General features: G+C 32.4%; 1 protein-coding gene across 1 annotated transcript; it reads right to left on the bottom strand.

Moving 5' to 3' along the window:
• Positions 1-1,900: 1,900 nt before the first annotated feature.
• LOC130449443 (MOXD1 homolog 1) lies at positions 1,901-26,929 on the bottom strand. The gene is made up of 11 exons (XM_056787260.1): positions 26,911-26,929; positions 16,425-16,573; positions 16,000-16,253; positions 13,677-13,832; positions 13,366-13,539; positions 13,007-13,292; positions 9,189-9,451; positions 9,010-9,126; positions 6,252-6,553; positions 5,877-6,168; positions 1,901-2,679 (listed from the first exon to the last, which is right to left on the bottom strand). Exons 2-11 carry the CDS (start codon positions 16,537-16,539, stop codon positions 2,491-2,493), a joined length of 2,148 nt encoding a protein of 715 aa, XP_056643238.1. The 5' UTR covers positions 16,540-16,573; positions 26,911-26,929; the 3' UTR covers positions 1,901-2,490.
• Positions 26,930-27,892: the final 963 nt, after the last annotated feature.

Below are 27,892 nucleotides of genomic sequence, written 5' to 3'. Positions count from 1 at the left end.
ATTGTTGTTGGATGTCTTCTCCTTCCCCAGATATATTTTCTTGTTTCTGTTCAGTGGGTTGGCTTGTTATTGTGTCACCGTAGAGTTCATCGAAATACCTTTCCCATTCTTTTAACGTTATTGTTTTCGTGTGGATGTATTCATTGATTGGTCTTTTGATGTTCTTTATCATATTCCAGATCTTTTTTTGTCCTCCATATAAGTCGTTTTCCATGTCTGATGAATATTTCTCCCAGAATTGTCCCAGATTTCGTGTGTGAACCATGGTTTCGTGTTGGGCTTTCCGTTTAGGTTCATCTTTCGTTTGCCTAATGCCTCTTCTGCAGCTGTCCTTATATTAGTACTTAATCTTTTCCATGCTAGTTCTTCGGTATCATCTTTCAAGATCTTGTTTTCATTTATTGCCTTCCTTAGTCTTTGCTGGTAGAAGTATTTTGTGGTGTCATCGCTAAGGCTTTCTATGTTCAGCTTTTCTGTCACTTTATTTGCGCAGCTTATAAATCCTTGGAAGATTCCAAAAACAAGATGTTTTCATTAAAAGGAATTGCTACGTGTTATCCGTACACTGTGTGTTACATGATGAAACACGGTTTAGGAAAAATCGATGTCGATGTTTCTTTTTTATTAATATATAATTAAATATCTATATCTATAATTAAAGTTTATTTATTCTTATCGGAATATAACGCGGATATTCGAAAAAATCCAAACTTATTCAAAGAGCGGATCGATACATATGTTACAAAATATATAAAGTCAAATTTATCCATTACATTGACCGCGTTTCTTGTTTAAAGCTATTGAGATTAATTAACGAAAAAGGTCAAGTTGATTCTGCCGTTATAGATATAAATGAAAACGCAAAAAAGATATGGAACATCTTGGAAAAATCTTCGAACTGGTTCGACGAGAACAAAAAATTTACCAGTAAAATATTACGTTGAGAATAAACAACAAGAAAGAACCGTTTTCAATGGAGATGAACGGAAGATAAAACTCTTGATTATGTTGAATAAGTAACAACAATAAATACTTCTTGGAATTAGTGAATTTTCACGTTCGACAAGATAAATCTTTTTTGCGTGTTAATTTTCAAAAAAAAATCGCTAAAATTCAAATTTACAAGTGATTCCAGCAAATCATTCGATAGTTTGAAAGATTTCAAATATTCTAGAAGGTTTTGTTATTTAAGTTTAATATTTTTTAGACATAAAATGCCTAAAAGCAACTAGAATATCGGGATATTTACGGGACGTTATATGGAGAAACAAATATATGAGCATAGAAAGTAAGACGCGAATCTACAAGACCTGTATCAGACCCATACTAACCTATGCCGCAGAAACAAGGGCAGACACAACACAAACAAAGAGAAAAATGAGAACAGCAGAGACGAACAATAAAGGGTACCACACTCCACTATAGAATACCCAACACAGATACCTTAAGAGAACTGGGAGTACAAGATGAGTAAGAGCAAGACGCCGACAATGGAGAGACCATGTAGAACGAATGGCTCCAGAACGGATTGCCAAAGGGGCCAAAACACAGAAACCAGACACAAGACGCCCAATCGGTAGACCCCCAAAACGCTGATACGATAGCTGGACATCGGCGTCACAAGAGGGCAGATGACAGACCTAACAGGACCTCGTCCTACTACAAGAAGAAGAAGAAGAAAATGTGAAATAGTTCAGTGAATAATTTTATAGTTTATCCGGCAATCATACAAGTTGTAATTTAATGAAAGCAGTTTTAATTTTTGTAGTAGAAAAGATGAAAAAAGTGTCGTTGACAACTAATAATGATCAACAGAACCATATGAGATGTAGAGAGCATTTGAATTGATTCAATTCAACGCCATCTGTGTATGGAAGGTATATAAAAAAATAAAACAATCTTTCTGCAAAAAGATATAATTGTATTAAAATAATGTAGTGGTACGGAATATATCTAGTGAAATCTAATTATATCATAAATAAATACATACGAATCAATTGAAATTGATCGTTGTGTATGTCGAATTAATTCACAGCACAGTTTACTTAATAATGTAATATTACAATCTAATTTTTTGGTACGAATCCTTATATACATCAAAATGTACAAAATGAATTATTTTTCCGACTTGCAAAAATATACAATTTTCTTATGAATAAATAATAAATAAAAAATTCGAACAAATCGGATTTAAATTTGTAAAAGAAAAATGATTATCGACCAAATCATAAATATTTCTGGATGTTATCTGTATTTTACTTTCTAATGTTTTAATAACATAAAAAATAATAACAAAAATGCTATATACATGAGACATAAATTATAAATATCCTTAATTATTATTAAAAGATGGTAAAACAAGCGTTTTTATTTTCAACTTTCAACAAAATCCCTTATTTATATACATGACTAAATTGATCATTATCTACGATAAATGCAGAAATATTTCTTTTGTGATTTTTCAGTTTTTCGATTCTAAATTCAAAGGTTCTAAATAATACTCGTTAGTACCTTGATCAAAAGATAATAACTTAATGATAAAATTAAATCGGGGGATGAATTCCTAGACTGTGCCCCAACCGTGTGTGTAGTGTAAATTGTTTTTGAGCGATAACTACATTGGACGTTTTCTTTTTTTTCGTACTGTTGAAATTCGGGAAGTTTCACGATTTGTTTATTCTGTAATACAAATTTAGAAAATTAATGGACTTGATTAATTATTTAAATTAATATAGATTTTTTTCGTAGACAAATTCGGTTCATTAAAGTAACCGTATATTATCTTATATATTAAAAAAATTGTTGATTTCCATTCCGTTCAGGCGTTCTACCCAACCGATTTGCTTCATTTTTTTTTTTCAATGAAAGGTATTGATGCACAGATCAGCCATCATCTATCGGATTTCATCTAATTTTCACCATTCTCAAGTTATACTCAAATGCGATTTCCCCCTGTACATTATTTATGGGAGTTTTTCACATACACACGTTCCATCCGCAATATCTCAGGTTCTATTCAAGATAGAGACTTAGTTTTGATTTAAAAACACTCGGTGAAACACCTTCTTTCTTTTGAGTTTTTGAACACTTAAATCGGTTGAGTTGGAGAGGAGCTAAGCGCGAACATGAAATGTGAAGTTATGGATTTTTGTAGATTTTTGGCAATTTCTCTACATTCAAAGATCTATATCTCAGGTTCTAATATATCTACAGAGTTCGTTTTGGCTTGAGAACACTCGTTGAAACACCGTCTTTCTTTTGAGTTTTTGAATACTTGAATCGGCTGAGTTGGAGAGGAGCTAGGCGCGGAAATTCAATGTGGAGTTATGGATTTTTGTAGGTTTTTGGCAATTTTTCTACATTCAAAGATCTATATCTCAGGTTCTAATAAAGCTACAGACTTCGTTTTGGCTTAAGAACACTCGTTGAAACACCTTCTTTCTTCTGAGTTTTTGAACACTTAAATCGGTTGAGTTGGAGAGGAGCTAAGCGCGAACATGAAATGTGGAGTTATGGATTTTTGTAGGTTTTTGGCAATTTTTCTACATTCAAAGATCTATATCTCAGGTTCTAATAAAGCTACAGACTTCGTTTTGGCTTAAGAACACTCGTTGAAACACCTTCTTTCTTCTGAGTTTTTGAACACTTAAATCGGTTGAGTTGGAGAGGAGCTAAGCGCGAACATGAAATGTGGAGTTATGGATTTTTGTAGATTTTTGGCAATTTTTCTACATTCAAAGATCTATATCTCAGGTTCTATTCAAGATAGAGACTTCGTTTTGGCTTGAGAACACTCGTTAAAACACCTTCTTTCTTTTGAGTTTTTGAACACTTAAATCGGTTGATTTGGAGAGGAGCTAAGCGCGAACATGAAATGTGGAGTTATGGATTTTTGTAGATTTTTGGCAATTTCTCTACATTCAAAGATCTATATCTCAGGTTCTAATAAAGCTACAGAGTTCGTTTTGGCTTAAGAACACTCGTTGAAACACCTTCTTTCTTTTGAGTTTTTGAACACTTAAATCGGTTGATTTGGAGAGGAGCTAAGCGCGAACATGAAATGTGGAGTTATGGATTTTTGTAGATTTTTGGCAATTTCTCTACATTCAAAGATCTATATCTCAGGTTCTATTCAAGATAGAGACTTCGTTTTGGCTTGAGAACACTCGTTAAAACACCTTCTTTCTTTTGAGTTTTTGAACACTTAAATCGGTTGATTTGGAGAGGAGCTAAGCGCGAACATGAAATGTGGAGTTATGGATTTTTGTAGATTTTTGGCAATTTCTCTACATTCAAAGATCTATATCTCAGGTTCTAATAAAGCTACAGAGTTCGTTTTGGCTTAAGAACACTCGTTGAAACACCTTCTTTCTTTTGAGTTTTTGAACACTTAAATCGGTGGAGTTGGAGAGGAGCTAAGCGCGAACATGAAATGTGAAGTTATGGATTTTTGTAGATTTTTGGCAATTTTTCTACATTCAAAGATCTATATCTCAGGTTCTATTCAAGATAGAGACTTCGTTTTGGCTTGAGAACACTCGTTAAAACACCTTCTTTCTTTTGAGTTTTTGAACACTTAAATCGGTTGATTTGGAGAGGAGCTAAGCGCGAACATGAAATGTGGAGTTATGGATTTTTGTAGATTTTTGGCAATTTCTCTACATTCAAAGATCTATATCTCAGGTTCTAATAAAGCTACAGAGTTCGTTTTGACTTAAGAACACTCGTTGAAACACCTTCTTTCTTTTGAGTTTTTGAACACTTAAATCGGTGGAGTTGGAGAGGAGCTAAGCGCGAACATGAAATGTGAAGTTATGGATTTTTGTAGATTTTTGGCAATTTTTCTACATTCAAAGATCTATATCTCAGGTTCTAATAAAGCTACAGACTTCGTTTTGGCTTAAGAACACTCGTTGAAACACCTTCTTTCTTCTGAGTTTTTGAACACTTAAATCGGTTGAGTTGGAGAGGAGCTAAGCGCGAACATGAAATGTGGAGTTATGGATTTTTGTAGATTTTTGGCAATTTTTCTACATTCAAAGATCTATATCTCAGGTTCTATTCAAGATAGAGACTTCGTTTTGGCTTGAGAACACTCGTTGAAACACCTTCTTTCTTTTGAGTTTTTGAACACTTAAATCGGTTGATTTGGAGAGGAGCTAAGCGCGAACATGAAATGTGGAGTTATGGATTTTTGTAGATTTTTGGCAATTTTTCTACATTCAAAGATCTATATCTCAGGTTCTATTCAAGATAGAGACTTCGTTTTGGCTTGAGAACACTCGTTGAAACACCTTCTTTCTTCTGAGTTTTTGAATACTTAAATCGGCTGAGTTGGAGAGGAGCTAGGTGCGGAAATTCAATGTGGAGTTATGGATTTTTGTAGGTTTTTGGCAATTTTTCTACATTCAAAGATCTATATCTGAAGTTCTAATATAGCTTTAGAGTTCGTTTTTATCTAAGAACACTGGCTGAAATATCTTCTTTCTTTTGAGTTTTTAAACACTTAAATCGGCTGAGTTGGAGTGGAGCTAGGCGCGGAGATTCAATGTGGAGCTATGGATTTTTGTAGGTTTTTGGAAATTTTTCTACATTCTATATCTCAGGTTCTAATATAGCTACAGAGTTCGTTCTTTTCTATTATAAGATTTCTGATACTTATTTAATGAATTCGATGCGAGAGAAGCCGCGGGTAAAAGCTAGTATAAATTAAAATCGACAGAATCGTCCTATAATATTTCATTTATTATTACTTATATAAAAGAAATATTGGAGTTTTCTAGAAATCTTTAAAAATATTTTTCCAATACAAAATAACAGATTTATTTTATTTTTTTTTTGAAAATCCATTAAATAAAACCATAAATTTGACTTACCATATCGACACTATCGTGTTTTTTCCGACAAAACGTTAAATGCAATCCCTCATAGAAATATTTTTCCATAGTTTTTGTAAATACGGTCTCATTATACGGCATATTACGTAAATGTTCGGTAAAAGTTAAATTTCGAAATTCTTGAGGTTCTTTTATGACCAATTTATCAAATACGATATTCCATTCACTTTGTTGATCATCGATCAAGTGTTTTTTGACTTTTTTATCGACTTCCGGAGATATTTTACTTTCTTGATTATTGGGTGAAGTTGTAGTGGAATCGTTTTCGATACTAAAAAAAAATAAAATAAAACTTTAATATATTCAATAACAATTCTACTACTAATTTAATTCGTATAGGTTATAGTTAGTTACCTTCCTTCCAGAAGCGCTTTTTCGATTTCCCCCATATCCTTCCCATAAAATTCTTTGATTCCAAGATTTTCGAAGAAATACTTTACCGGCGGTATGGAGTAACATCCCGCGAGTCGAGTTCTTGGATAATGCAATACAAAAGCCAAACACATTTCATTTGATGTGGTATAACCTCCCAAAGTCGGTTTACTTCTATTCAACGTCGAATAAGTACATTCGGTTATGAGGCCGTCTCCTGGTAATATAGGAATATCCTGCGGTAAAGACCTCGATTGTTGATAATTAAAATCATATTTATTGTCCTAAAAACATTTAACTTGATGAAATCTTAATAGGGGAGAGCGGGGCAAGTTAACGGACGGGGTAAGATGACGAATTCCGTTTATTTCCTAAGAAAAAATATTTTAAATTTTAACCATGGGTGCAGAAGGTCTATAACCCGGCGACCTTGTAATATTTCCAAGCTGAATGTATCAGTATTGTTCGTTGGCGCTTTAAGAGCATGTTGACAAATTACGCTGTTGTGGTTCTAATATTTTCGTTGTTTAAATAAAGTTTAGCAACAAAAAGAAAGGTAAGTTCATTTAGATACATACTTATATCGTATTTATAGGCCCTAAGGTGTAAACCTTTCAATAAATAAAATATAATTTGTATTTGTGTTTTGTTTTGTTTCCTAAAATAACTTTTAGGTTATAAAGGGGCAAGTTGGCGCGGGCAAGATGACGAATTCGTCAACTTGCCCCCTAATATGTACATAATATGTAATATTGTAATATTTAAAATGTTTTGCTCTTTTCGGATGGTGAGAACCTACATTAGAAAAACTGAGCGGCGCAGTTGGTCAGAAGACAGCCTAATCGCAGCATTACATGGTGTCCAACATGACAATCAATCCGTCAATTCTGCAAGTATCCAATATGGTATTCCAGAAGATTTGTTAAGAAACAAAATAATGTGGAAGATCTTTCAACCTCTGGTGGTCGGTTTAAAAGAACTTTTAGTAATGAACAATAACGCGAATTGGCTAACTATTTAAAGGAATTCAATGTGATGGCATTTGGTCTCACATCAAAAGAATGTCGAAAACTAGCTTACGAATTTGCGGAAGTAAATATCAAGCACCAGTTTAACAATGGTCTTAAAATTTATGAAAAGACACAATTTAAGTCCCGAGTCAACATCTTTAGGCCGACTAATGAGATTTAATAGATTGGAAGTAACCAGGTATTTCGATTTAAATACAATTTTTCCCCGGACGAAATTTACAACGCTGATGAAAGCGGGTTTTCAACGGTTCCAACCAAACAACCAAAAATTTTGTCTCCTACCGGCAGCCGAAGAGTAGCAAAAGTTGCCAGCGCCGATCGTTGTAAAAATATAACAATAGTTTGTTGCTTAAACGCTCAAGGATCATATCTTCCACCTTGGTTTATCTTCCCAAGAGTGAGAATGAGGCCGGAATTGCTGAACGGTAGTCCTCCCAACAGCGACGGAATTGCCCAACAAAGCGGGTGGATGACAAATGAAACTTTTATTTTATATCTTCACCATTTTATTAAGTATGCAAACCCTTCACCAGCAAGTCCAGTTTTACTGTTACTTGACAATCATGCCTCTCATCGATCACTTCAAGCGGCATAATAATGGTGAGCTTTCCACCCCACTCAACTCACCGACTCCAACCATTAGATGTGAGTTTTTTGGCCCTATGAAAACCTATTATAGTCAAGCTTGTGAGAATTTTATGGTCAACAATCCAGGAAAAGCAATAACAGATAAAGAGGTAGCTAAATGGTTTGGTGTGGCCTATTTAAAAGCAGCCACAGTTGGGACAGCAGAAAAAGTGTGGAATAGAGCCATTCAATCCTCAAGTATTTACTGATGTTGATTTTGCAACTTCCAAATTCGGTGAACGCCAAATTCCTGAAAATCATGCCGATGACTCAAGCGATAATGAGCCCTTATTAACAAAAAAAATTAGACTGAGTATTATAGGATTTGAGGATGGAAACAGTGAATCACAGAGAGAAAACACATGGTAAACAATGGTAAAAGAAACTATCGTAGAAGAAGCCGTAACTGGTCCATCTGGAGTGCCCAGTGAAAGAAAAAGTGGTATTTTGACACAAAAGATACAAGACAACATAACTTCTGAGCCAGAATGTTCTAATACTAATAAGTCTCTGACTGATATTAGGCCACCTCCAGTCAATCAACCATAGCCAAAGACGTCGTCAGAAGGCGACAATTTTAACGTCCACTCCCAATAAAGAGGAGCTCGAAGAAAACTACAAACAACAATTGGTCAAAAAGGAAAGAAACAAGTTAAGCGTTCGGTTTTTATGGATAGTGCGAAAACATCAAAAACGGTAGAACCAGAGTCTGAGATTTTCTGCCCTGGATGTATGGAACAATATAAAGATCCCCCTATTGACGACTGGATAATGTGTAGTAAATGTAAAAAGTGGTGGCATGAGTTATGTAGTCATTTTGATGGGGAAATTGAATTTATTTGTGACTTCTGTAATAATTAGTCGTCCTGTCCCTATATGTTCGTCATGTTACCCCACTATGGGGCAAGTTGTAAGAAATTAAACTTTTTTTTGTCATGTTCTACAATTTTATATGCGCATTTTGATTTAACTTTTGAAATATATGTTTGATTCTTAACACATTAAGGTCGACAACTTGCCCCACCCTCTCCTATTTAGCTCAAGAAATTAATTAATCAATGTATATATAATATAAATATTACTTCAGCTAATGGCGTCAATTCTTTCATAGCTCTAAAATGCCTCAATTTCAATTTCCTCGCCGCCAAATGCGAATGTAACATAACGGAGACGACGTTAATACCTTCCTTAGGGATAAGCTAAAAATAAATAAGGTAAGCGATCGTCATAAATTAATCAAAAAGAAAAAAATGTTACATACTTCTTTTGTGCAATCGACACTGCAATACCCGGCGGTTTTGTATTCCGTTTGATATGGAGGAATAAAATGCAGTGTAGATGGCGCTACGCCCGTTACCAAAACACCGGCCTCATTTTCTCTCAATTCGCTTGTATAATGCACCTTTAAACCGGACGTATCTACAGCGTTTTTTACGTACGGATTGTCAAAGTGAACTTCCAACATATAGAAAGAATGTTTTTTCTCCGCCAGCGGTAGCCCTACGTGGTTGGGAAAATTTTCACCTGTTGAATTGAAAAATTGATATCGCATATGTATATATTGTAATTATTTATTTCTACCTCTATTATTGTTTTTATTATTGTTTTTATTTTTCTATTGTTGTCGCTAGCACGTTATTTGCCGGGCATGAAACTCATTCTCTCTTTGAGTTCTGGCATAAATAAATAACTTATGGATGTTTTTCCTTTTAACAAAACAATAAAAGTTTTATGTTAAAAGTTAATTGTATTATTTTTAATTCAAATAAAGTTTAATAAAATGTAGTTGAGTACGCCTATGAGTTTAACCTGAAGTTGGCCGTTCCTCTAATTTGATAATTCTACACAGTTCTCTGTTATAAATCGACTCAGATGAATATTCTATTATTTAGATGTACAATATAAGGAAAATACTAAAAAATTATGTCAATTTTATATGATATAATCAAGAAGTTCTATTTCTGTGGAAGGATTACATATGATACATTGAACAAAATTTAATTATACTACACAATTCATATTATTTCTACGGAAAAGGAATCTTAACCTCACAAATAAGGAATTTTATCCATTGTCAACGTAAGTATAGGTAATATTCCTTTTTTATATATAAATTATTTTATATTATTATTATTATTGGCCAATAATACGTGAAGGAACTGACCTGAGATGATAATATCTTGCAATATCAGATCTAAAACTTGCATTTAATTCTGTGAATTGTCAGTAACAAATCTTCAACTCATTGGATTAGTAACAAATCTTCAACTCATTGGATTTTCTTCAGTCCAGATATTTATCTTCCATTCATCTTTAATAATTCGCAATTATTTTGTATTTTGATTCAAATTTAACTTCTATTTCTTATAACTTTGCACTCCCTGTTCTCTTTTCTGCTGATACTCTTTTTCTTTCCTTAGCAACCATATAATATGACTGACTAGACTTTTGCTGCTCTTGTCTCCTCACAATGTCCTTCACTTTTCAAACACTTGTCAGTTCTTATATTTATGTTTTTAAATAAACTTTTATTTCATTAATAGTTTATGAATTTTCACTATTATGGGTCATTTTGGCAACAGTTTCATATATTTTTTAAAAAAAATCAATCTTCCACTAAGTTTTATATTAATTTATAGTTAATAACATTATTCTATGATACAAATTATGATTTGTACATATGCAATCCTTTTAGAATATATCATTGTTAATAAATAATTCCTTATATATAAAATAACTATAATTAATTAACTTGCAAATATCAATTCAATTTCTTTTATTTTTTTTATCGATTTTCTGCCTTTAGTTTAATTATTATCTTTGGTAAAACTAATCTCAATAAATTATAAATTTTCATTATGTACCTACTTGCTTTTAGATTTCTGATCATTTCAATATATACACTGGATATCGTTTATAACAACCTCGGTTATAACGACTGATCGGTTATAACAACTCATTTTGGTAAGACCCACCAAATTAAAAGATCGGTATTAGCGACGCCGTTCCTGTAATTCATAAGGAGACATTGTCTACAAAAGCCTTTATTTTTCTAGGAAACCCCTTTTGATAGAAAATCAGGTTTTAAACTGGTGAGGACTTTTCTGGGTGTTTACCAGTAATTCATAAGGAGAAAATTGCGTACAAAAATCCCTAATTTTTCTAGGAAACCTTTTTCGATCGGGTTTTGAAGTGGTGGGGACTTTTCTGACTGTTCACTCTTTGCTTATGTAGTTCAACTTTAACATTCAAAGGTGCAACTCTGTGTGGTAACTTGTGAACATCATGTTTAAAAGAAAAACTTTTACGTTGGAGGAGAAATACCTCATTTGCTGCCGTCTAGAGAATGGAGAAACGAACATCAGCCTAGCAAAAGAATTAGAGGTGAGTCACTCTACAATATCATCCATTTGGAAAAAAAGAGATGAGATAAAAGACATTGTTCAAAAAGGGGATTCATTAAAAAAAAAAGAAACTCCGTAATTCCACTAACGAGAATGTGGATCAGTTACTTTTGAAATGGTTCAAAATCCAACGCAGTCGTAATATTCCGATCTCTGGCCCAATTCTGCTAGCAAAAGCGAATGATTTTTTAAAATCTATCCCCCGTAGTTCCAGGGAATCGGAAGAAATTATTTCCAGAAGTTGGATCCAACGGTTTTGCGTTAGGCATGCCATTGTTTTTAAAAAACTTAGTGGGGAAGCCGCGGGAGTCCCATCGGCAACATCTGATGATTGGCTATCCAAAGTTTGGCCTACTATTCGAGAAGGCTACAGTGATAGTGACGTATTCAACGCTGATGAGACAGGTTTATTTTATAAACTTACGCCTGACCGTACCCTTCACTTCAAAGGAGAAAAATGTTCAAACGGGAAACTTTAGAAAGAAAGAATAACTGTTTTAGTTGCTGCAAACATGAGTGGATCAGAAAAACGTAAGCTTTTCGTGATAGGAAAGTCTAAGAGCCCGCGTTGCTTCAAAAATGTAAAAAATTTGCCAGTCGATTATTACAATAACCAGAAAGCCTGGATGACAACCGATCTGTTCAATAAATTCCTTTTAGACTGGGACAAGGAATTGAAGAAAAAGCGCAGAAAGATTTTGCTACTCATCGATAATTGCCCTTCTCATATTAATTTGAGAGATTTTGAATTTATAAAGGTTGTATTTTTACCACCTAACACAACGTCCGTTCTCCAGCCAATGGACCAAGGGATAATACAGAAGATTAAAACCAATTTCAGAAAGCAGCTTGTTTTACGGTTTCTTCAAGATGTGGAGGAAAATCGGGAAACAAAAATTAGCATCCTTGATGCTATTATAATGGTCCACCAAGCTTGAGAAGATGTACCTGCGACAACAATCACAAATTGTTTCAAACATTCTGGTGTGCTGGGAAATCAAAATGAGGAACAACCGTCAGAACCAGCCGAAACTAACGCAGTTAGTTTTTGCCGTGGTCCGAATCCTTAGAACTGCCAACCTTAATAAATAAAGATGTCTTTGCAGACTATGCAAAAATTGACGAGGGTCTCCACACGGAACAAGATATTAGTGATGAGGACCTTATCAATGAACTTGACGCCGATATTGAAACCGACAATGGAGAAGAGGATGAAGAAGAACAACTTGACATCCCACCGTTAACCGACGCATTGAGGGCGGCACAACTTTTGAAGAAATTTGTGATGTGTGACAATCAATTTTGTACTTAGAATATAAAATCTGGACTTGATGAAATCGAAAAAAAAATTTCGCGCGAGTTTTATCTAAAAAAATGTAAAAAACAAAAAGTTATTACCGATTACTTTTCAGCTCGAAATTGATTTTCCTTTTATTTATGTTAATTATTTTAAAAAATTAAGTTTTATATCATTATCAATAAAAAATTCTATTATTATTATTATGTTGACAATGTGTAATTGATTTAACAAAATTCCTATTTCACATTTGCTTAATGTAGATGTCATGATCGGTTATAACGACGATCGGCTATAGCGACCAAATGTGCCTGGTCCATTGAAGGTCGTTATAAACGATATCCAGTGTATTTATACGATAAAATTAGATTTAATTACCTTTCGAACCAACTGCCCAAGCTACTAATGGTGTCAAACACTTATCCCACAAAGACGGTATATTAGAATAACAAGATTTGCCTTTATCTCTAGAGAACGTTTCCCATAATTCGATATCTTCTTCTTCGTCCAATTCGCATTCGTGCATTACCATGTGATGTATCATTTTAGAATGATTTTTACCGATATTCGGTTCGAATCCAACTATATGATGCTTTGAATTTAGAGCGGGCGCTTTGAATATTTTACACCAGTACAACGTCTCCGCGTATTGTGGAATATTGAACTTGAAGGAAATAATTTTTCGGTAATAGTAGATAATAATAATAATATATAAAACGAATTTTTGTGGTACTTACATTCTCTAAAACAACGTCCCATGAAGTGGAGTGTCCAGCACTCATTTTAGCTACAGGCGGCGGTCCTAATAAGTGAATACTTTGGTATCCTCGATTTTCACCGTGATAAACCATTTCCGCGCCTCGTTGCGGATCATATTCGTGAAGCGCCCAAATCACCCGTACAGTATCACTCTGAAATAATTAAATAATTACCTCGAATTTCCGAAACAACTCTGTAGGATCTAAATGAATAAATTTTCAATATTGTAGTATTAGAAAACTAATTTCGACGACCAGCCGATGAATTTACGAACTTATTTTCGACATACCGATAAAACGTAATCGTCGGGATCGCAGGTGTCGAAAGCTCTTCGAAACTCGATGACCGTATGCGTATAGTTCTGCAGGCCCCTCATTAACGTATAATTGTCGATTTCATCTCTGACAGGTGCACTGCCTTGGCTAGCGGGTACTCCGTGGCAATCCTAAGAACAGAATAAAAAATAATTTCAATACAGAATATTCGAATGAAGATTTGGTAATTTTGTGGTATGATCACGTTTTGAACATGGATCAAATGACACATTTATATTTTTCCTTGTAAAAAATTTTATTATAATCGTTTTTAAATGAGATAATCGAGCGTAATCCGTAAATTTCGATTCACACCCTAAAGTTTTTCACACGCTATAAACAATAGTTGCAATAGAGGTATATAGGAAACGACTCAACCGCAGCTTTAACTTCTTTTTTATGGTTACCTTCGCCTGAGGCTTTTTCCTGTTGAATAAATTCTCCCGATATTGCGTTATAAGTATTACGGTTTAGAAATTGTTAAAAAAAAAGTAATTTTCTTTCGCGTCTCACCGCAACTTTACGTTGTAAAACTATAGAAGTATGGGTAGCGCGGATACAAAAGTTAACCGCACCCATCAATATCTATTAATCAAAAGTAAACAATAAAATTATAATTGCATTCATATTCTATAGAAACTTTCGTGACCAAATTTTTTTATTTCAATTCTAATACAAAATCAATAAGTAAGACACAAATTTAACATTGTAATATAGTTTTTTGTTGAATTGTTATGTTATTTTTTAAAATATTGTCGTGCTTTTCAAATTTCAACAGCTTCCCAAGAATTGTTAATGTACTCAACGACGAGAGGATTAAAATTATTTTATTACGCAAAAGCAGCTGAAAGTTTCTCACGGCACGACCCAAAGAGTAGTCAAACATTTTTGTCCCCATCCCTATTTATAAAGAAAGAAAAAACAGATGCTACGTTTCTCGCTCGGGGTTTAAGCGGTGCCACCAGAGTCAGGCCGGTTCTTATAACGCGTCGCAGATGTTTTTGCACCTGGCACCACGTGCCTTTACATTTCTTTCGGTTCTAGACGATTTCAAAAAGTTTTTTTCTACGTGGCTTTCCTACTGACCTTTACAGTAAACATATTATTTTTTAATTACTGCTAATAAAACGTTTCTGGAATCTGCTTTTCGTTTTCTATGAAACATTCTGTGATATCATTAAATTGAAACTGTTTTAGTAATTTCGTGACTTTGGTCGTTTTGTAACAATTATTACATCGGACTTACAGGTTCAAATTCTTAGAAACAGCTGCCACCGGCAGGTTTTCTTTCGACAGTCGTTTATTATATTAATCTACAAATCAACCCATTAATTAAAATGACCAAGTATGTAGTTAACTCGCGTAGGATGAAAATATTTTGTGAACGTTTATGGGGAGTCGACGAAATTATAGAAAGTTTTGATGTGTCTTTTTGATTTGATATTTTCAAGATTGAAACTTGTAGTTTCGTAGACACTTCCAAATGTTAACTGAAACGGAGGAAATATAAAAAATAACTAAACCTAAAACGGATATGGCAACCGCCACAGGAAGTCGAATAAGACAGAATATGTATATTATAATATGTGAAGCTGGTTCACTGGTTATCTTGTACACCTTGTGCACCACACCGTGGTGATATAAATATACGCGTTACTCTTTTGAACACAGGATGTGAGATAAAAAAAAACGAATTTCCGATTCTTTCAGAGAAACGAATTAAATTGTTTTAATTATACCTGGAAATCTTCATTTAATTTTAATTGCTCTTTAGTAATCTCATTACATTTCTTTGAAAGTACCTATGAAAAGTAATAGTTCGTTAAATTGAACCAAATTCATCTATAAATAAAGGAAATTACGTTAAAAAAAAAACGAAACTGTTCATAATTCTAATATATTTTTGTTGTCGATAGTTTACGAAAACTGATATATTGGAAAACAATATTTTTATTAGATCATGATCATCGTTTTTTATCCGAGACAAGTATTTTATTTTCCTGTCTACTCTACATACCAGTTTACTGTGAACGAGAAATATCCAATTAATATAAATTTCTATATTAATTACAGATCGTTTTAGATGTTTGTTTTTACCATTTAAACGTTTTACAGTTGAACCGATCTCCGGAAGTCACCGTTATTATAAGTATCGTTAGCTCCAAAAAGAACTCGAGATAAATAAGAGGAAAGCCATTAAACAAGTCGATCTGGTTTTTGTTGTTGGTTTGCAGAATAATAGATTTAAAAACATTACTTCGAAATACGAAAGATGAAACAATCAAATTAAAAACTCACCATTAAAACTGCAACACCAGAATTATCATCCACCCAACCGAGTATAATATCAGCTTTCTCCATTTTCCCGTCTGGACTAAATCCCAGTCCAACGTATCCACGAGTTTTGGCTTCTACTCTGAATAATATTTCTTGATGTCTAGGTTGCCATCTCAGTATTACCTTTCCTTCTTTATCCAAAACTTCTGAGTGTGTCCAAACTATATCGGTAGATGTATCTCTACGATTACGACGATATATATTTTCGTTTACATCTTCTAAACTATGTAATCTTCTAGACGAATGTTTATTTTTTGTTGTTATTTTTAAATAATCGTTTTCAGACGGAAAAGTATGATTGTAGGATTGTTCAATTGAGGAAAGTTTTCTCCTCAATCTCGGATGATATCTTTGGTTTAGTCTTTTCTTAATATCGTAATTTATACTATTTACATTTTCGACATGCTTAACATACTGATCGAGTAAATCTTCCGTAGCACATCTAATAGTTTTCAGAAGAAATATCAGTAGTATGCATCGACTCAACCATTTTAATGTCATCTTGGTTATATATGACGCTGTTAATTATTCATAGCTGTAAATAAGGATCTAATGAATATATGAAAATTATAAACTAGAGCAATACGGCAATAGTCAATCGTAATTTTCGAAAAGTTTGTAACAACTATGATTATAATTGTGAATAGAATACATTACAGAAGTTTTAGTATCGTGAGTCATCGAGTCTTTAGAACGGTACTATCATACATTTGTTGAATGCCTGAATGGAGTTCTTGGGAATCAGGATAATAAAATTCCAACACAGAATTTAAATAAACGAAGCGTATAGTGTTGTGACAGTCATATTTTTCAGTATACAATTAAAAAAACAACTGCGAATTATAAATTTCGGGTTTCGAAATTTATTTTTAAAAAACTTTATTTTTGAATATTTATATGAATACAATTAATCTCAAGATCGAACTAATTATAAACATTAAATATCATCGAATTGTTTACAAACATCTTATTTATAGTAAAATAGTGCTGATACATGTTTACGTTATTTCATACAAAAATAGAATAAATGCTGATACATGTTTATGATATTAGATACAATGGTATTGTTTTATAAATGTCCTTCAGGAATTCTTCGCATGTAACTCCTCCATCCCTAAGAATGAAAAATGACGGAGGTATTTTTCATCCTTTGTTGTCTTTCCTCTTCTAATTCGATGTCTTCTTTCTTCATTTCTTCTATTTTCTGTTTTCTTACAAACTTATATTTATATTTTCGAATTATCCAAAATATTATGAAAATTATACAAATTATTATTATTACAGTAAATAGTCCTATCGATACATGACTTTGTGGATTATAAATTTCATGAATTGGTTTTATATTCTTAGCGATGTTATTAATTTCATACAATTTATTAAAATCTATATTAGTTAAATTAGGGGATTTATAAATGTGATTATTCAAAAATTTAAAGTTTAATTTCGGTAGTATCATTGATTTCCCTTTTTTAATTTGTACATTGGTTGAGAAAATTTCACTTCCTACTTGAATATTACAATTTTTTGGAATTTTTATAAGTGATGGATATATTAATTTAAAATAGCGGTCTGATACACATTTAGAAATTACATCAGTTTCTGAATTTGGGATCACTAAAAGTTCATCATTTGTTACTTGTTCCAATATTGTTTCTTGAAGATTAATTTCACTAATGACACAATTTTTACCGGAATGTCCATTCAAAAGTTCAACAGTACAGTTATCTTGTAATTTGAAAGTTTCTTTACAATAATATTTTCCTTCTAATTCGGGGCAATCTTCTTTGATGAAAGTAACTTCATTTTGACTTCTGGCCAAGTAAGGTTGCGGAGGGATAAATATTGTATGGTTTTGAATTACGGGGTATAAATGAAAGAATTCATAGGTTTTAGGTTTTAGGATAGGAACATGGGTAGCAAATATTATTTTGGTTTTGGAAAAGGTTACTTGTGAACCAAGAAAGAGATAATATGTCAAAATATTATTAAATTTTAGTATTTGTTCTTCATTGTAAATTGTGCTTAAATATTTTATCATTTCTAAAATTTCTTGGCTTGATATAACTGAGCTATGAATTGTATTTAATTTAGGAAACGTTATTGCATTTTCAATATTATCGATCAATGTAATTAAACTCTGACAATCCAGATTAATCTGTGAAATTGTACTTTGAAATGTTATAAAATTATTTAAAGTTATTATTTTGTTTTCAATTGAAATGTGAAATTTCTCTATATTATCAAAAAGTTTCCGTTGATTATCCCATAGAATCGTAATCGATTTGTTATAATGATCAATTAATTTATTATGTAGTGATATTTGTAAATTAACTTCGTGAATTATTTGTTTCTGATTTTGTTGTAGGACATTTATAGCGTTATTATATCTTTCTTCATCGTCCGAATCTAAAGTTCCAAAAAGCCATTTATCTATTTTGCCTACAGCATTTATTAATCCTCTTTTCAATCTTAAATGTGGGTAAATATTTTCTGATTTTTTATCTAAAGTGTTAATTAAAATTTCTGTTCTACTCAATGATTGTTCAGCTAAGTTATGGTATGAAATAGGATTTGTTGCGTTCGCTTGAGATAAATTATTTCTTAGGTTATAATAATATTGTTTTAAATTATTGATTTGTTTATGAATGAATTCTAAATCTATATAGTATATAAAAGTATGTTTACTATGTATAAGATTACTGGTTCCCAAATTGATAGGTAATAATAAATTATTTACGTTCGAAACTGTTATGTCTTCTGTTTTGGTCATCTTGTAAAGTAATAGTAACGTTAATACTATTGTCAGCTTCATTATAGCTATCTGAAGTCCTGTCCCTCGTTGAGTACGTAGATCTAGTGCTGAGGTACTGAAGTACTTAGCCGGAACTTTATCGCACTTTGCGTAAACTCGCGACCGCACTAATCCTACTGACTGCGCCAATTATAAATTTCGGGTTTCGAAATTTATTTTTAAAAAACTTTATTTTTGAATATTTATATGAATACAATTAATCTCAAGATCGAACTAATTATAAACATTAAATATCATCGAATTGTTTACAAACATCTTATTTATAGTAAAATAGTGCTGATACATGTTTACGTTATTTCATACAAAAATAGAATAAATGCTGATACATGTTTATGATATTAGATACAATGGTATTGTTATATAAATGTCCTTCAGGAATTCTTCGCATGTAACTTGCGAATTTGTTTTTCATGTAATCGTTGTAAACATAAATTTTTTGATTTGATCCTATTGATTATTTCGTTACCATTCTTTACACAGTTTCTACAATATACAACTTTCCATATTATTAATCTTTTTATAAGTATTTTTCCATTTTTATATTATTTACCTATCTTGAACAACATATTTATAAAAATATAATGATAATGAAATGATATAATTATATTAATAGAGATCGATATAAAGTAAGGAAACTTCTGTAATTGTTAAGATATTAAACTGCATTAGTTATAAATAAGTTGTAATTAAAAATGGTTGTTAATTATATAGAAATTGAAACGATGGTATTAGTATTATTATTATTATTATTATTATTATTATTATTGGTAATTATATATCACCGCCGGAATACATACTACTAATAGGAAATCTATTGAAATAATTCCATAATCTAGTTATTCTTCAATTAATAGAATTTAAGGTGATGAATGGGATGTTGGTTCGTTGATTCTTCTTCTTCTTTTAATGCATATCCATTAATGGATGTTCGCGACCACATTTTTCATGGCTTCTCTATCTCTAGTGGTATGGATCAATGTCTGAATAAATATCTTGTATACCCGTCCACTGCCTCACGTTCCGCAACCATGACATTCTCTTCCGTCTCAATCCTCTCTTACCTTCAATCTTGTCCTCGATTATCAGCTGAAGGAATTGATATTTATGGCCTCGCATTATATGGCCAAGGTATGCAATCTTTCGTTTCTTCACGATGTTAAAGAGTTCGCGGTCTTTATTGATACGCCTGAGAATATCCTAATTCATAGGTGGGGAACCTGCGGCCTCCACGAGGTTCTTGTGCGGCCCTTTGCCACCTAGTACAAAATGGTAGAGTTTATTTTATTCGTGCTATAACTAAAGATTTTTTCAATGTTACGAAGAACTACTTGCGTTGGATACACTAACTGGAAGAACTCACGGAGCCGATATTTTCGAAAACTTCGAAGAAGTTTGTAATAAATTACAGTTGAATGTCAGTAATTTAGTCGGTGTCTGCACCGATGGCGCACCTTCCACAATATGCAAAAAAGAAGGATTCGTTGCTTTGTTAAAGAAGGAAAACTTAAACTTGAAAAAATTGATACCATTCCACTGCATTTTGCATCAGCAAAATCTTTGCGCAAAATCTACCATTTGGATAGAGCAATTGTCAACAATATTCGCGTAAATGCAATGCGTATCCGTGAATTTCGGTAGATGCTCTCTTTAGATGAGGAAACATACTTCTGCAAGGTTCACTGGCTATCAACAGGTCAGGTTTTGATAAAAGTTTTGTCGTTACGACGACAAACTTTTATCAAGAACAAGGAAAACAATGTGATCTATCAGATGAAGTATTTCTCAGAAACCTGGCATTTTTGTCTGGTATGATGACCAAACAAAAGATTTTCTGTTTTTGACGAGCACACTCCTGCTATGAAACTGGCATTTGAACCACATTTAAGAAAGCAAATTACAGATACACTTTTAGAGAATCATTTAAAGCTGTGTGTCACGAAGCTTGATCCATATATACAATTACTGCCATACAAAAACCAAAGCCAAATAAATCACCAACTTGGTGAATAAAAAAATATTTTTTATTGTATTTTTTTATAATATTTTTATATTATTTTATATGTATATTTCACAAAAGTAACTTTCTTAGGTCGTTCAGCTTATGCGGCCTCTCTTATTGCTGCCTAATTTAAATGTGGCCTCTAATGGTAAAAAGGTTCCCCACCTCTGTCCTAATTCCTCACTTTGGCAGTCCATGGTATCCTCAGGATTCTACGATATACCCACATTTCGAATGCCTCTAATTTGTTGATGTTTTTTACCTTAAGGGTCCAACCCTCCATCCCGTAAAGAAGCACTGACCAAACGTCAAGTCTCAGTCTAAGATCAAGATCGGTACATGTAAATACATTTTTAAATTTTATGAATAAGTTTTATCAGTCCCATCCGAGGCTACTTTCTTCGTTCTCTGAGCAAATGGCTGTTTTACATGAGGTAGGTAGCTAGCCTTGCCTTACAACCCTCCTCTTTTATCCGGGCTTGGGACCGGCAACATGGTCGCTGAGCTACTCAATCCGCCCAACGGCCATACTGGCAGAGAAAAGTACCAGAGGAATGGAAAGTAAGCATAACGATCCCCGTCTTTAAAAAAGGGGAAAAGAAAGATCCAAATAATTATAGAGGGATCAGCCTCCTAAACAAGACTTCAAAATTACTAACAAAAATTATTGCAGAAGAAATCTCAAGTAGCGGCATGAGCGAAGAACAACAGGAATTTAGACAAAATAGATCAACCATAGACGCTATATTCATCTTAAGACAGATTGCCGAAAAGGCCATAGAGTAAAGTGTAAAAGTAAACAACGAACTATCCAGTAAAATGCTAGTATCAACAGGGATCAGACAAGGAGATAGTCTCAGCCCAATACTCTTCAACATTATAATGGACGAAATCATAAAAGAAGTCAAAACGGCAGGCAGAGGATACAGAATGGGAAAACATGAGTTTAAGTTAGTTTGCTACGCTGATGACGCGGTTGGGATATCCGAAGATGAGGATAATCTGCAAAAACTGCTACACACATTTGAAACAGTTGCAGGAAAATTCAATATGATCATATCGACACAAAAGACGCAATCCTTGACAATAGCGAGAGAACCAAGAAGATGCAAACTGGCAATTTATAGTAAAAGTGTAGAGCAGGTTATGTCTTTTAAATATTTAGGGGTTAACATCACGAGCAATAGGAACAAGAAGTCAAAACGCAAACAACAGCAGCATCTAGGATATCAGGATTCCTTCGAACCGTGATATGAAGGAATAAATTTTTAAGTATCGAAAGCAAGCAAAGCACAGATATATAAAACTTGTGTCAGACCAGTAATGACATACGCCATAGAAACGAGAGCGGAGACTGCAACTACTAAACGGATTCTTAGAACGACCGAGATGAAGACATTACGCTCAATTACAGGGAAAACACTAAGAGACAGAATAAGGAGCAATGAAATCAGAAGAATGTGTGACGTTCCGGATATAGTGAGATGGGCCAGAACTAGAAGAAGAGCATGGAGAGATCATGTCAATAGAATGGACGACGATCGACTGACGAAAATCGCAAAGGAAGAGAGATCCAATGCAAGTAGACCACCTGGGAGACCACCAAAGCGCTGGTATAAGAGCTGGTCCTCGGAGTCACAACTTAGGCTGCCTCTTTGAAAACACAAGACACAAGAAGAAGAAATTTTATGAATGTACTTCGAGCTTGGTCCGTAAAAACTGCGATATTTTCTACTAATTACCTATATCGTGGTTGTATAGACTGGGCCTAAATTATTATTGATTGGTGTACAAACATTATTAATACATAATTTGTTTTTCCCAGGGTCGATTTCATTAAAGTGATTCGCAATTAAAAAACAAAGTTAATTTAGACTAGTAATCTTCGGTATCAATAATATATTTATTGTAATGACCTAACGCTTTTAATTTTCATAATTAACAATTACTTTCATTGAGAATTTCCAGTCTGGTATAGATTATGCGTTTTTACACCATCATACTACGTAAACTTGTATAACAAGTGCGGGTAGGTTTCTTTGTTTCACTTTTGTATAGCCTACTGAAGAGTAGGTAGTTATCCCCTTCGATGCACCTTTTCCTGTGTGAAAAATATAAGGATTTCATTGCCACTTCCGCTAGCTCATCAATATCTTTACACCGGAAGTTACGCCACTATCAAGTTCACTACGCATGTAAAGAAATATAATGTCCATTGGTTGTAGTTATTTTTTTGTCTGTTACTTAGTGCGTCTGAATAATTTCGTAAATTTGTACGGTGAAAAAATATTCAAATCTTGTAATATATGAAAAATATGATTGTTAGATATTTCAATTCAATATCGACAATGAAAATGGTTAATAACTTGTGACATATAGGACCTCGTTTATTCTTCAATTTACTACGTACGATTATTTTGCGGAATATAGAAATTTTGGTAATTATACACTTTCACGGTCACCTGGTTTTTTGGCTCTAGAAAATCGAAAAATGGATGGATTTGAATGATCTTGGTCTCAAAATGTTCCATTTTACGGCGGATTTATAAAAAAAATAAGAAAATTAAAAAAAATAAATATTTTTTACAGTTTCATGACTTTAAATGCAAAAAAATGACTTTCTACATATAATCCTTTGTAACTGTTTCTGACGTCGTGGAATCAAGTTCGTATATTTTTTTTCGCAATTGACATAAGAAAATGAATATTTTGAAAAAACAAAAAGTTTTTCTACTATTTAAGGTTTAAAACTATTAAAAACCGCAAATTCAGCCACTACCCCCGTGTTTTTCATAAATTCGTCGTAAAATGGAACATTTTGAGACCAAAATTATAAAATTTATGTATTTTTCGATTTTTAATGGTCCAAAAACTATTAACATTGAAGAATATAGTACGAAACTATTCACGAAAATTGATTATTTTTCATCGATTTCATTTTAAGCTATAAAAACTGAAAAACTCATTCTTATTGGATCTTTTTTTAAATTGTTTATTAATTTATGTAGAATACAAAAAATATATAAGAACTTTATAAGAACTTTTTGTAAAGGATTATTTTGCAAAACCGTTTTTTTTACGATTTAAAACAGTAAAACTAAGAGAAATTTTCATTCCAGCTATTTCTACTAATTTTTTTATAAATCCTCCGTAAAATGGAACATTTTGAGACCAAGATCATTCAAATCCATCCATTTTTCGATTTTCTAGAGTCAAAAAACCAGGTGACCGCCAAAGTGTATAATTACCAAAATTTTTTGTACAGGATTATTTTGCAAAACCGTATTTTTACGATTTAAAACAGTAAAACTAAGAGAAATTTTCATTCCAGCTATTTCTACTAATTTTTTTTATAAAACCACCGTAAAATGGAACATTTTGATATCAAGATCATTAAAATCCATCCATTTTTCGATTTTCTAGAGTCAAAAAACCAGGTGACCGCCAAAGTGTATAATTACCATAATTTTTTGTACAGGATTATTTTGCAAAACCGTATTTTTACGATTTAAAACAGTAAAACTAAGAGAAATTTTCATTCCAGCTATTTCTACTAATTTTTTTTATAAAACCACCGTAAAATGGAACATTTTGATATCAAGATCATTAAAATCCATCCATTTTTCGATTTTCTAGAGTCAAAAAACCAGGTGACCGCCAAAGTGTATAATTACCATAATTTTTTGTACAGGATTATTTTGCAAAACCGTTTTTTTTACGATTTAAAACAGTAAAACTAAGAGAAATTTTCATTCCAGCTATTTCTACTAATTTTTTTTATAAAACCACCGTAAAATGGAACATTTTGATATCAAGATCATTAAAATCCATCCATTTTTCGATTTTCTAGAGTCAAAAAACCAGGTGACCGCCAAAGTGTATAATTACCATAATTTTTTGTACAGGATTATTTTGCAAAACCGTATTTTTACGATTTAAAACAGTAAAACTAAGAGAAATTTTCATTCCAGCTATTTCTACTAATTTTTTTTATAAAACCACCGTAAAATGGAACATTTTGATATCAAGATCATTAAAATCCATCCATTTTTCGATTTTCTAGAGTCAAAAAACCAGGTGACCGCCAAAGTGTATAATTACCATAATTTTTTGTACAGGATTATTTTGCAAAACCGTATTTTTACGATTTAAAACAGTAAAACTAAGAGAAATTTTCATTCCAGCTATTTCTACTAATTTTTTTTATAAAACCACCGTAAAATGGAACATTTTGATATCAAGATCATTAAAATCCATCCATTTTTCGATTTTCTAGAGTCAAAAAACCAGGTGACCGCCAAAGTGTATAATTACCATAATTTTTTGTACAGGATTATTTTGCAAAACCGTTTTTTTTACGATTTAAAACAGTAAAACTAAGAGAAATTTTCATTCCAGCTATTTCTACTAATTTTTTTTATAAAACCACCGTAAAATGGAACATTTTGATATCAAGATCATTAAAATCCATCCATTTTTCGATTTTCTAGAGTCAAAAAACCAGGTGACCGCCAAAGTGTATAATTACCATAATTTTTTGTACAGGATTATTTTGCAAAACCGTATTTTTACGATTTAAAACAGTAAAACTAAGAGAAATTTTCATTCCAGCTATTTCTACTAATTTTTTTTATAAAACCACCGTAAAATGGAACATTTTGATATCAAGATCATTAAAATCCATCCATTTTTCGATTTTCTAGAGTCAAAAAACCAGGTGACCGTGAAAGTGTATAATTACCGAAATTTTGTCATGGCATTTATAATAATGTCATATATATTCCCGTCGACAATGATCGTTATAATATCCACGTTTCAGGAAAATCTATTTATTCATATAAATACGGATGGATTCACGAAACTTGTCGGGATAATCAAAATTTCATGTATTCAAATTGTGGCATTTAATGTGGCTCACGTACTTAACATGTACACGAAGAATATACAAAAACTAATTATTATGTGAAAAATGTAATTTACCGTGATATTATTCACAAACAGAATTTCATTAGAATGGTTTAAATTCAAGGAGATTCAATTAAATTTTAGTATATCGAACTGGAATAAATGTAAAAAACTCGTTTAGTAATTCAGTTTTGTTTATAAACAAAGCCAACACGCAAATTGGAAATAATAGATTGATAACCTCCAATTTGCATTTTAAACAAGTTTTCTTAAAATCGCAAATTAGTGCATGGCTACTTCAAACTCACAGAACTGGTTTTTAAAGTAAGGTTCTGATTTTGATTTCCATAATCTTTGAAAAAGGGGCAAACGTATATATATAAACACTTCAATATCTTTTCGAAATCTACTTCCCTATATTTTTCAATAAAATTATACTACACTTGATTAATACAAGACAAAACAAGTACTATAATGTTAAAATCAAGGAAAAATAAACCTAAAACAACAATATGGAAAATCTCAGAAAGAATTTGATATTGTAGAACTTACTTCTCGATGCTTGAATATATATCTAGACACGACAAAATTTCTACAGTTTTTAAAATCTATTCTGTAGTCGCCAGGATTAAGAAGAAAAAAAAGAATTCTGAAATGGACGAGGTATGCTTTCCTCTTCAATTAATTACAAACTTCGGTCGTTGTAAATGCACAAGAAAGGTATTTAACAAACTGGTTTCGTTCCAGTAAAGATCTCAAGAATCCGATTTTATTGTCGTTATAAGTTCTCGAGGCTAAATGGGAATTCTCAAAGTCGTATAAGGGTATCTTAGCCGAAAATATTTTGAATCAATAAGTACCTAGAACTTTTGAAATTTTGAACATTTTATAGGTAATTATAGATTTAATTTAGGACCAAAACTGAATAACACGACTATGAAGTTTCGATTTAAATTGCTTGTCAATGAATCCAAATTTCATGTCGATATGAATAAAGTTTTAAAGATTAATTCATCGGATCGTTTAGATTCCTTGTTATAATTTTTTCCTAGACTAGAATGGAAATGTAATTAACTAAATATATAAGCAAAATTTATTTATTGTTGTCACAGTAAATTATTTAAATGAAACAAATTTCCAAAAAAACAAAACTTACCAAACTGTCTCGATTAACCTTTGTAGTAACAACACGTAATCCTTTGGATTCAAAATCAATTTCGTCACGTTTTATTGTGAATAATTCATAATAATTCAAAAAGCAAATACGAAATCATTAATTTTCGGGTCTCTTCGAAAGGTAAAAAACTCGATGTATTCCACAACCGAAGAAGTAAACAACTGTCGGTGGTGCATATGTGTAGTTTCAATTCTCGTTGGTCGATTTTCACCAGGCCGGTGCCTCAGGCAAACCCTCTTCCTTCCAACCGGCAGTCAGCTACCTATACAGATGGGCTGTTATGATTTTATTATGCTGGTTGCACCAACATACTGTATATAAAGAACGAAACAAATTTAACAAGTCATCGGTCATAAAGTTATTACAAAATATAGAAATGTTAGTTTATTATATTTTGAATAAAATATAAACAAAAAGCCGTGAGCAGCAGTGCAGAGTCGAATGAAGAATTTAATTAATACACAAACAAATCTTTCGATAAAATGAATTTCTTGGAAATGATATCAATTCTCAATCTTATTTCTTTATATGGAAAATTTGCTATTCCTCAATAACTTTTCTCTCGAATGAAAATTCATAATTTCAATAGACCCCGTGGTCTCGAACCCTCTTGTTCAATTCCAATTAACAACAAAGAAAAAATTGTCATAATGACAAGAAATTTCGAAAATGGGACGTAAAAAAAATCACCTAGCAACGATCATACTCGTATTATTCATTAAATAGGAGGCGGTCCAGTTCAACAATTACAACGATCAAAATGATTTCGGGCGTTTTGTGCTAGAAGAACTGAAGAAGAAAACTTTGAACTTGAGAAAGACAATTCTTAAACCCTCTAGTTAAACTTTTTCTGGCCAAAAAATAAGAAAATATAACAAAAATGACCATCAAAAGGAGAGGGGTGGAGATGGAAAGTTTCGACCTTAGACAGGAAATCATCTCGCAACTAATTGAACCTACA

This window comes from Diorhabda sublineata, chromosome 10 (assembly GCF_026230105.1).
Source record: "Diorhabda sublineata isolate icDioSubl1.1 chromosome 10, icDioSubl1.1, whole genome shotgun sequence".
NCBI lineage: Eukaryota > Metazoa > Arthropoda > Insecta > Coleoptera > Chrysomelidae > Diorhabda > Diorhabda sublineata.
This window is presented reverse-complemented; position numbering and strand designations above follow the sequence as displayed.

Excerpts from the sequence above, each read along its gene's own strand:
- LOC130449443 (XM_056787260.1), bottom strand. The coding sequence starts at position 16,539 with ATGACATTAAAATGGTTGAGTCGATGCATACTACTGATATTTCTTCTG. Across the intron at positions 6,169-6,251 it reads AAAGCGCTTCTGGAAGGAAG|TATCGAAAACGATTCCACTA; the intron begins GTAACTAACTAT and ends ATTTTTTTTTAG. Across the intron at positions 2,680-5,876 it reads AACACGATAGTGTCGATATG|AATAAACAAATCGTGAAACT; the intron begins GTAAGTCAAATT and ends TTTGTATTACAG.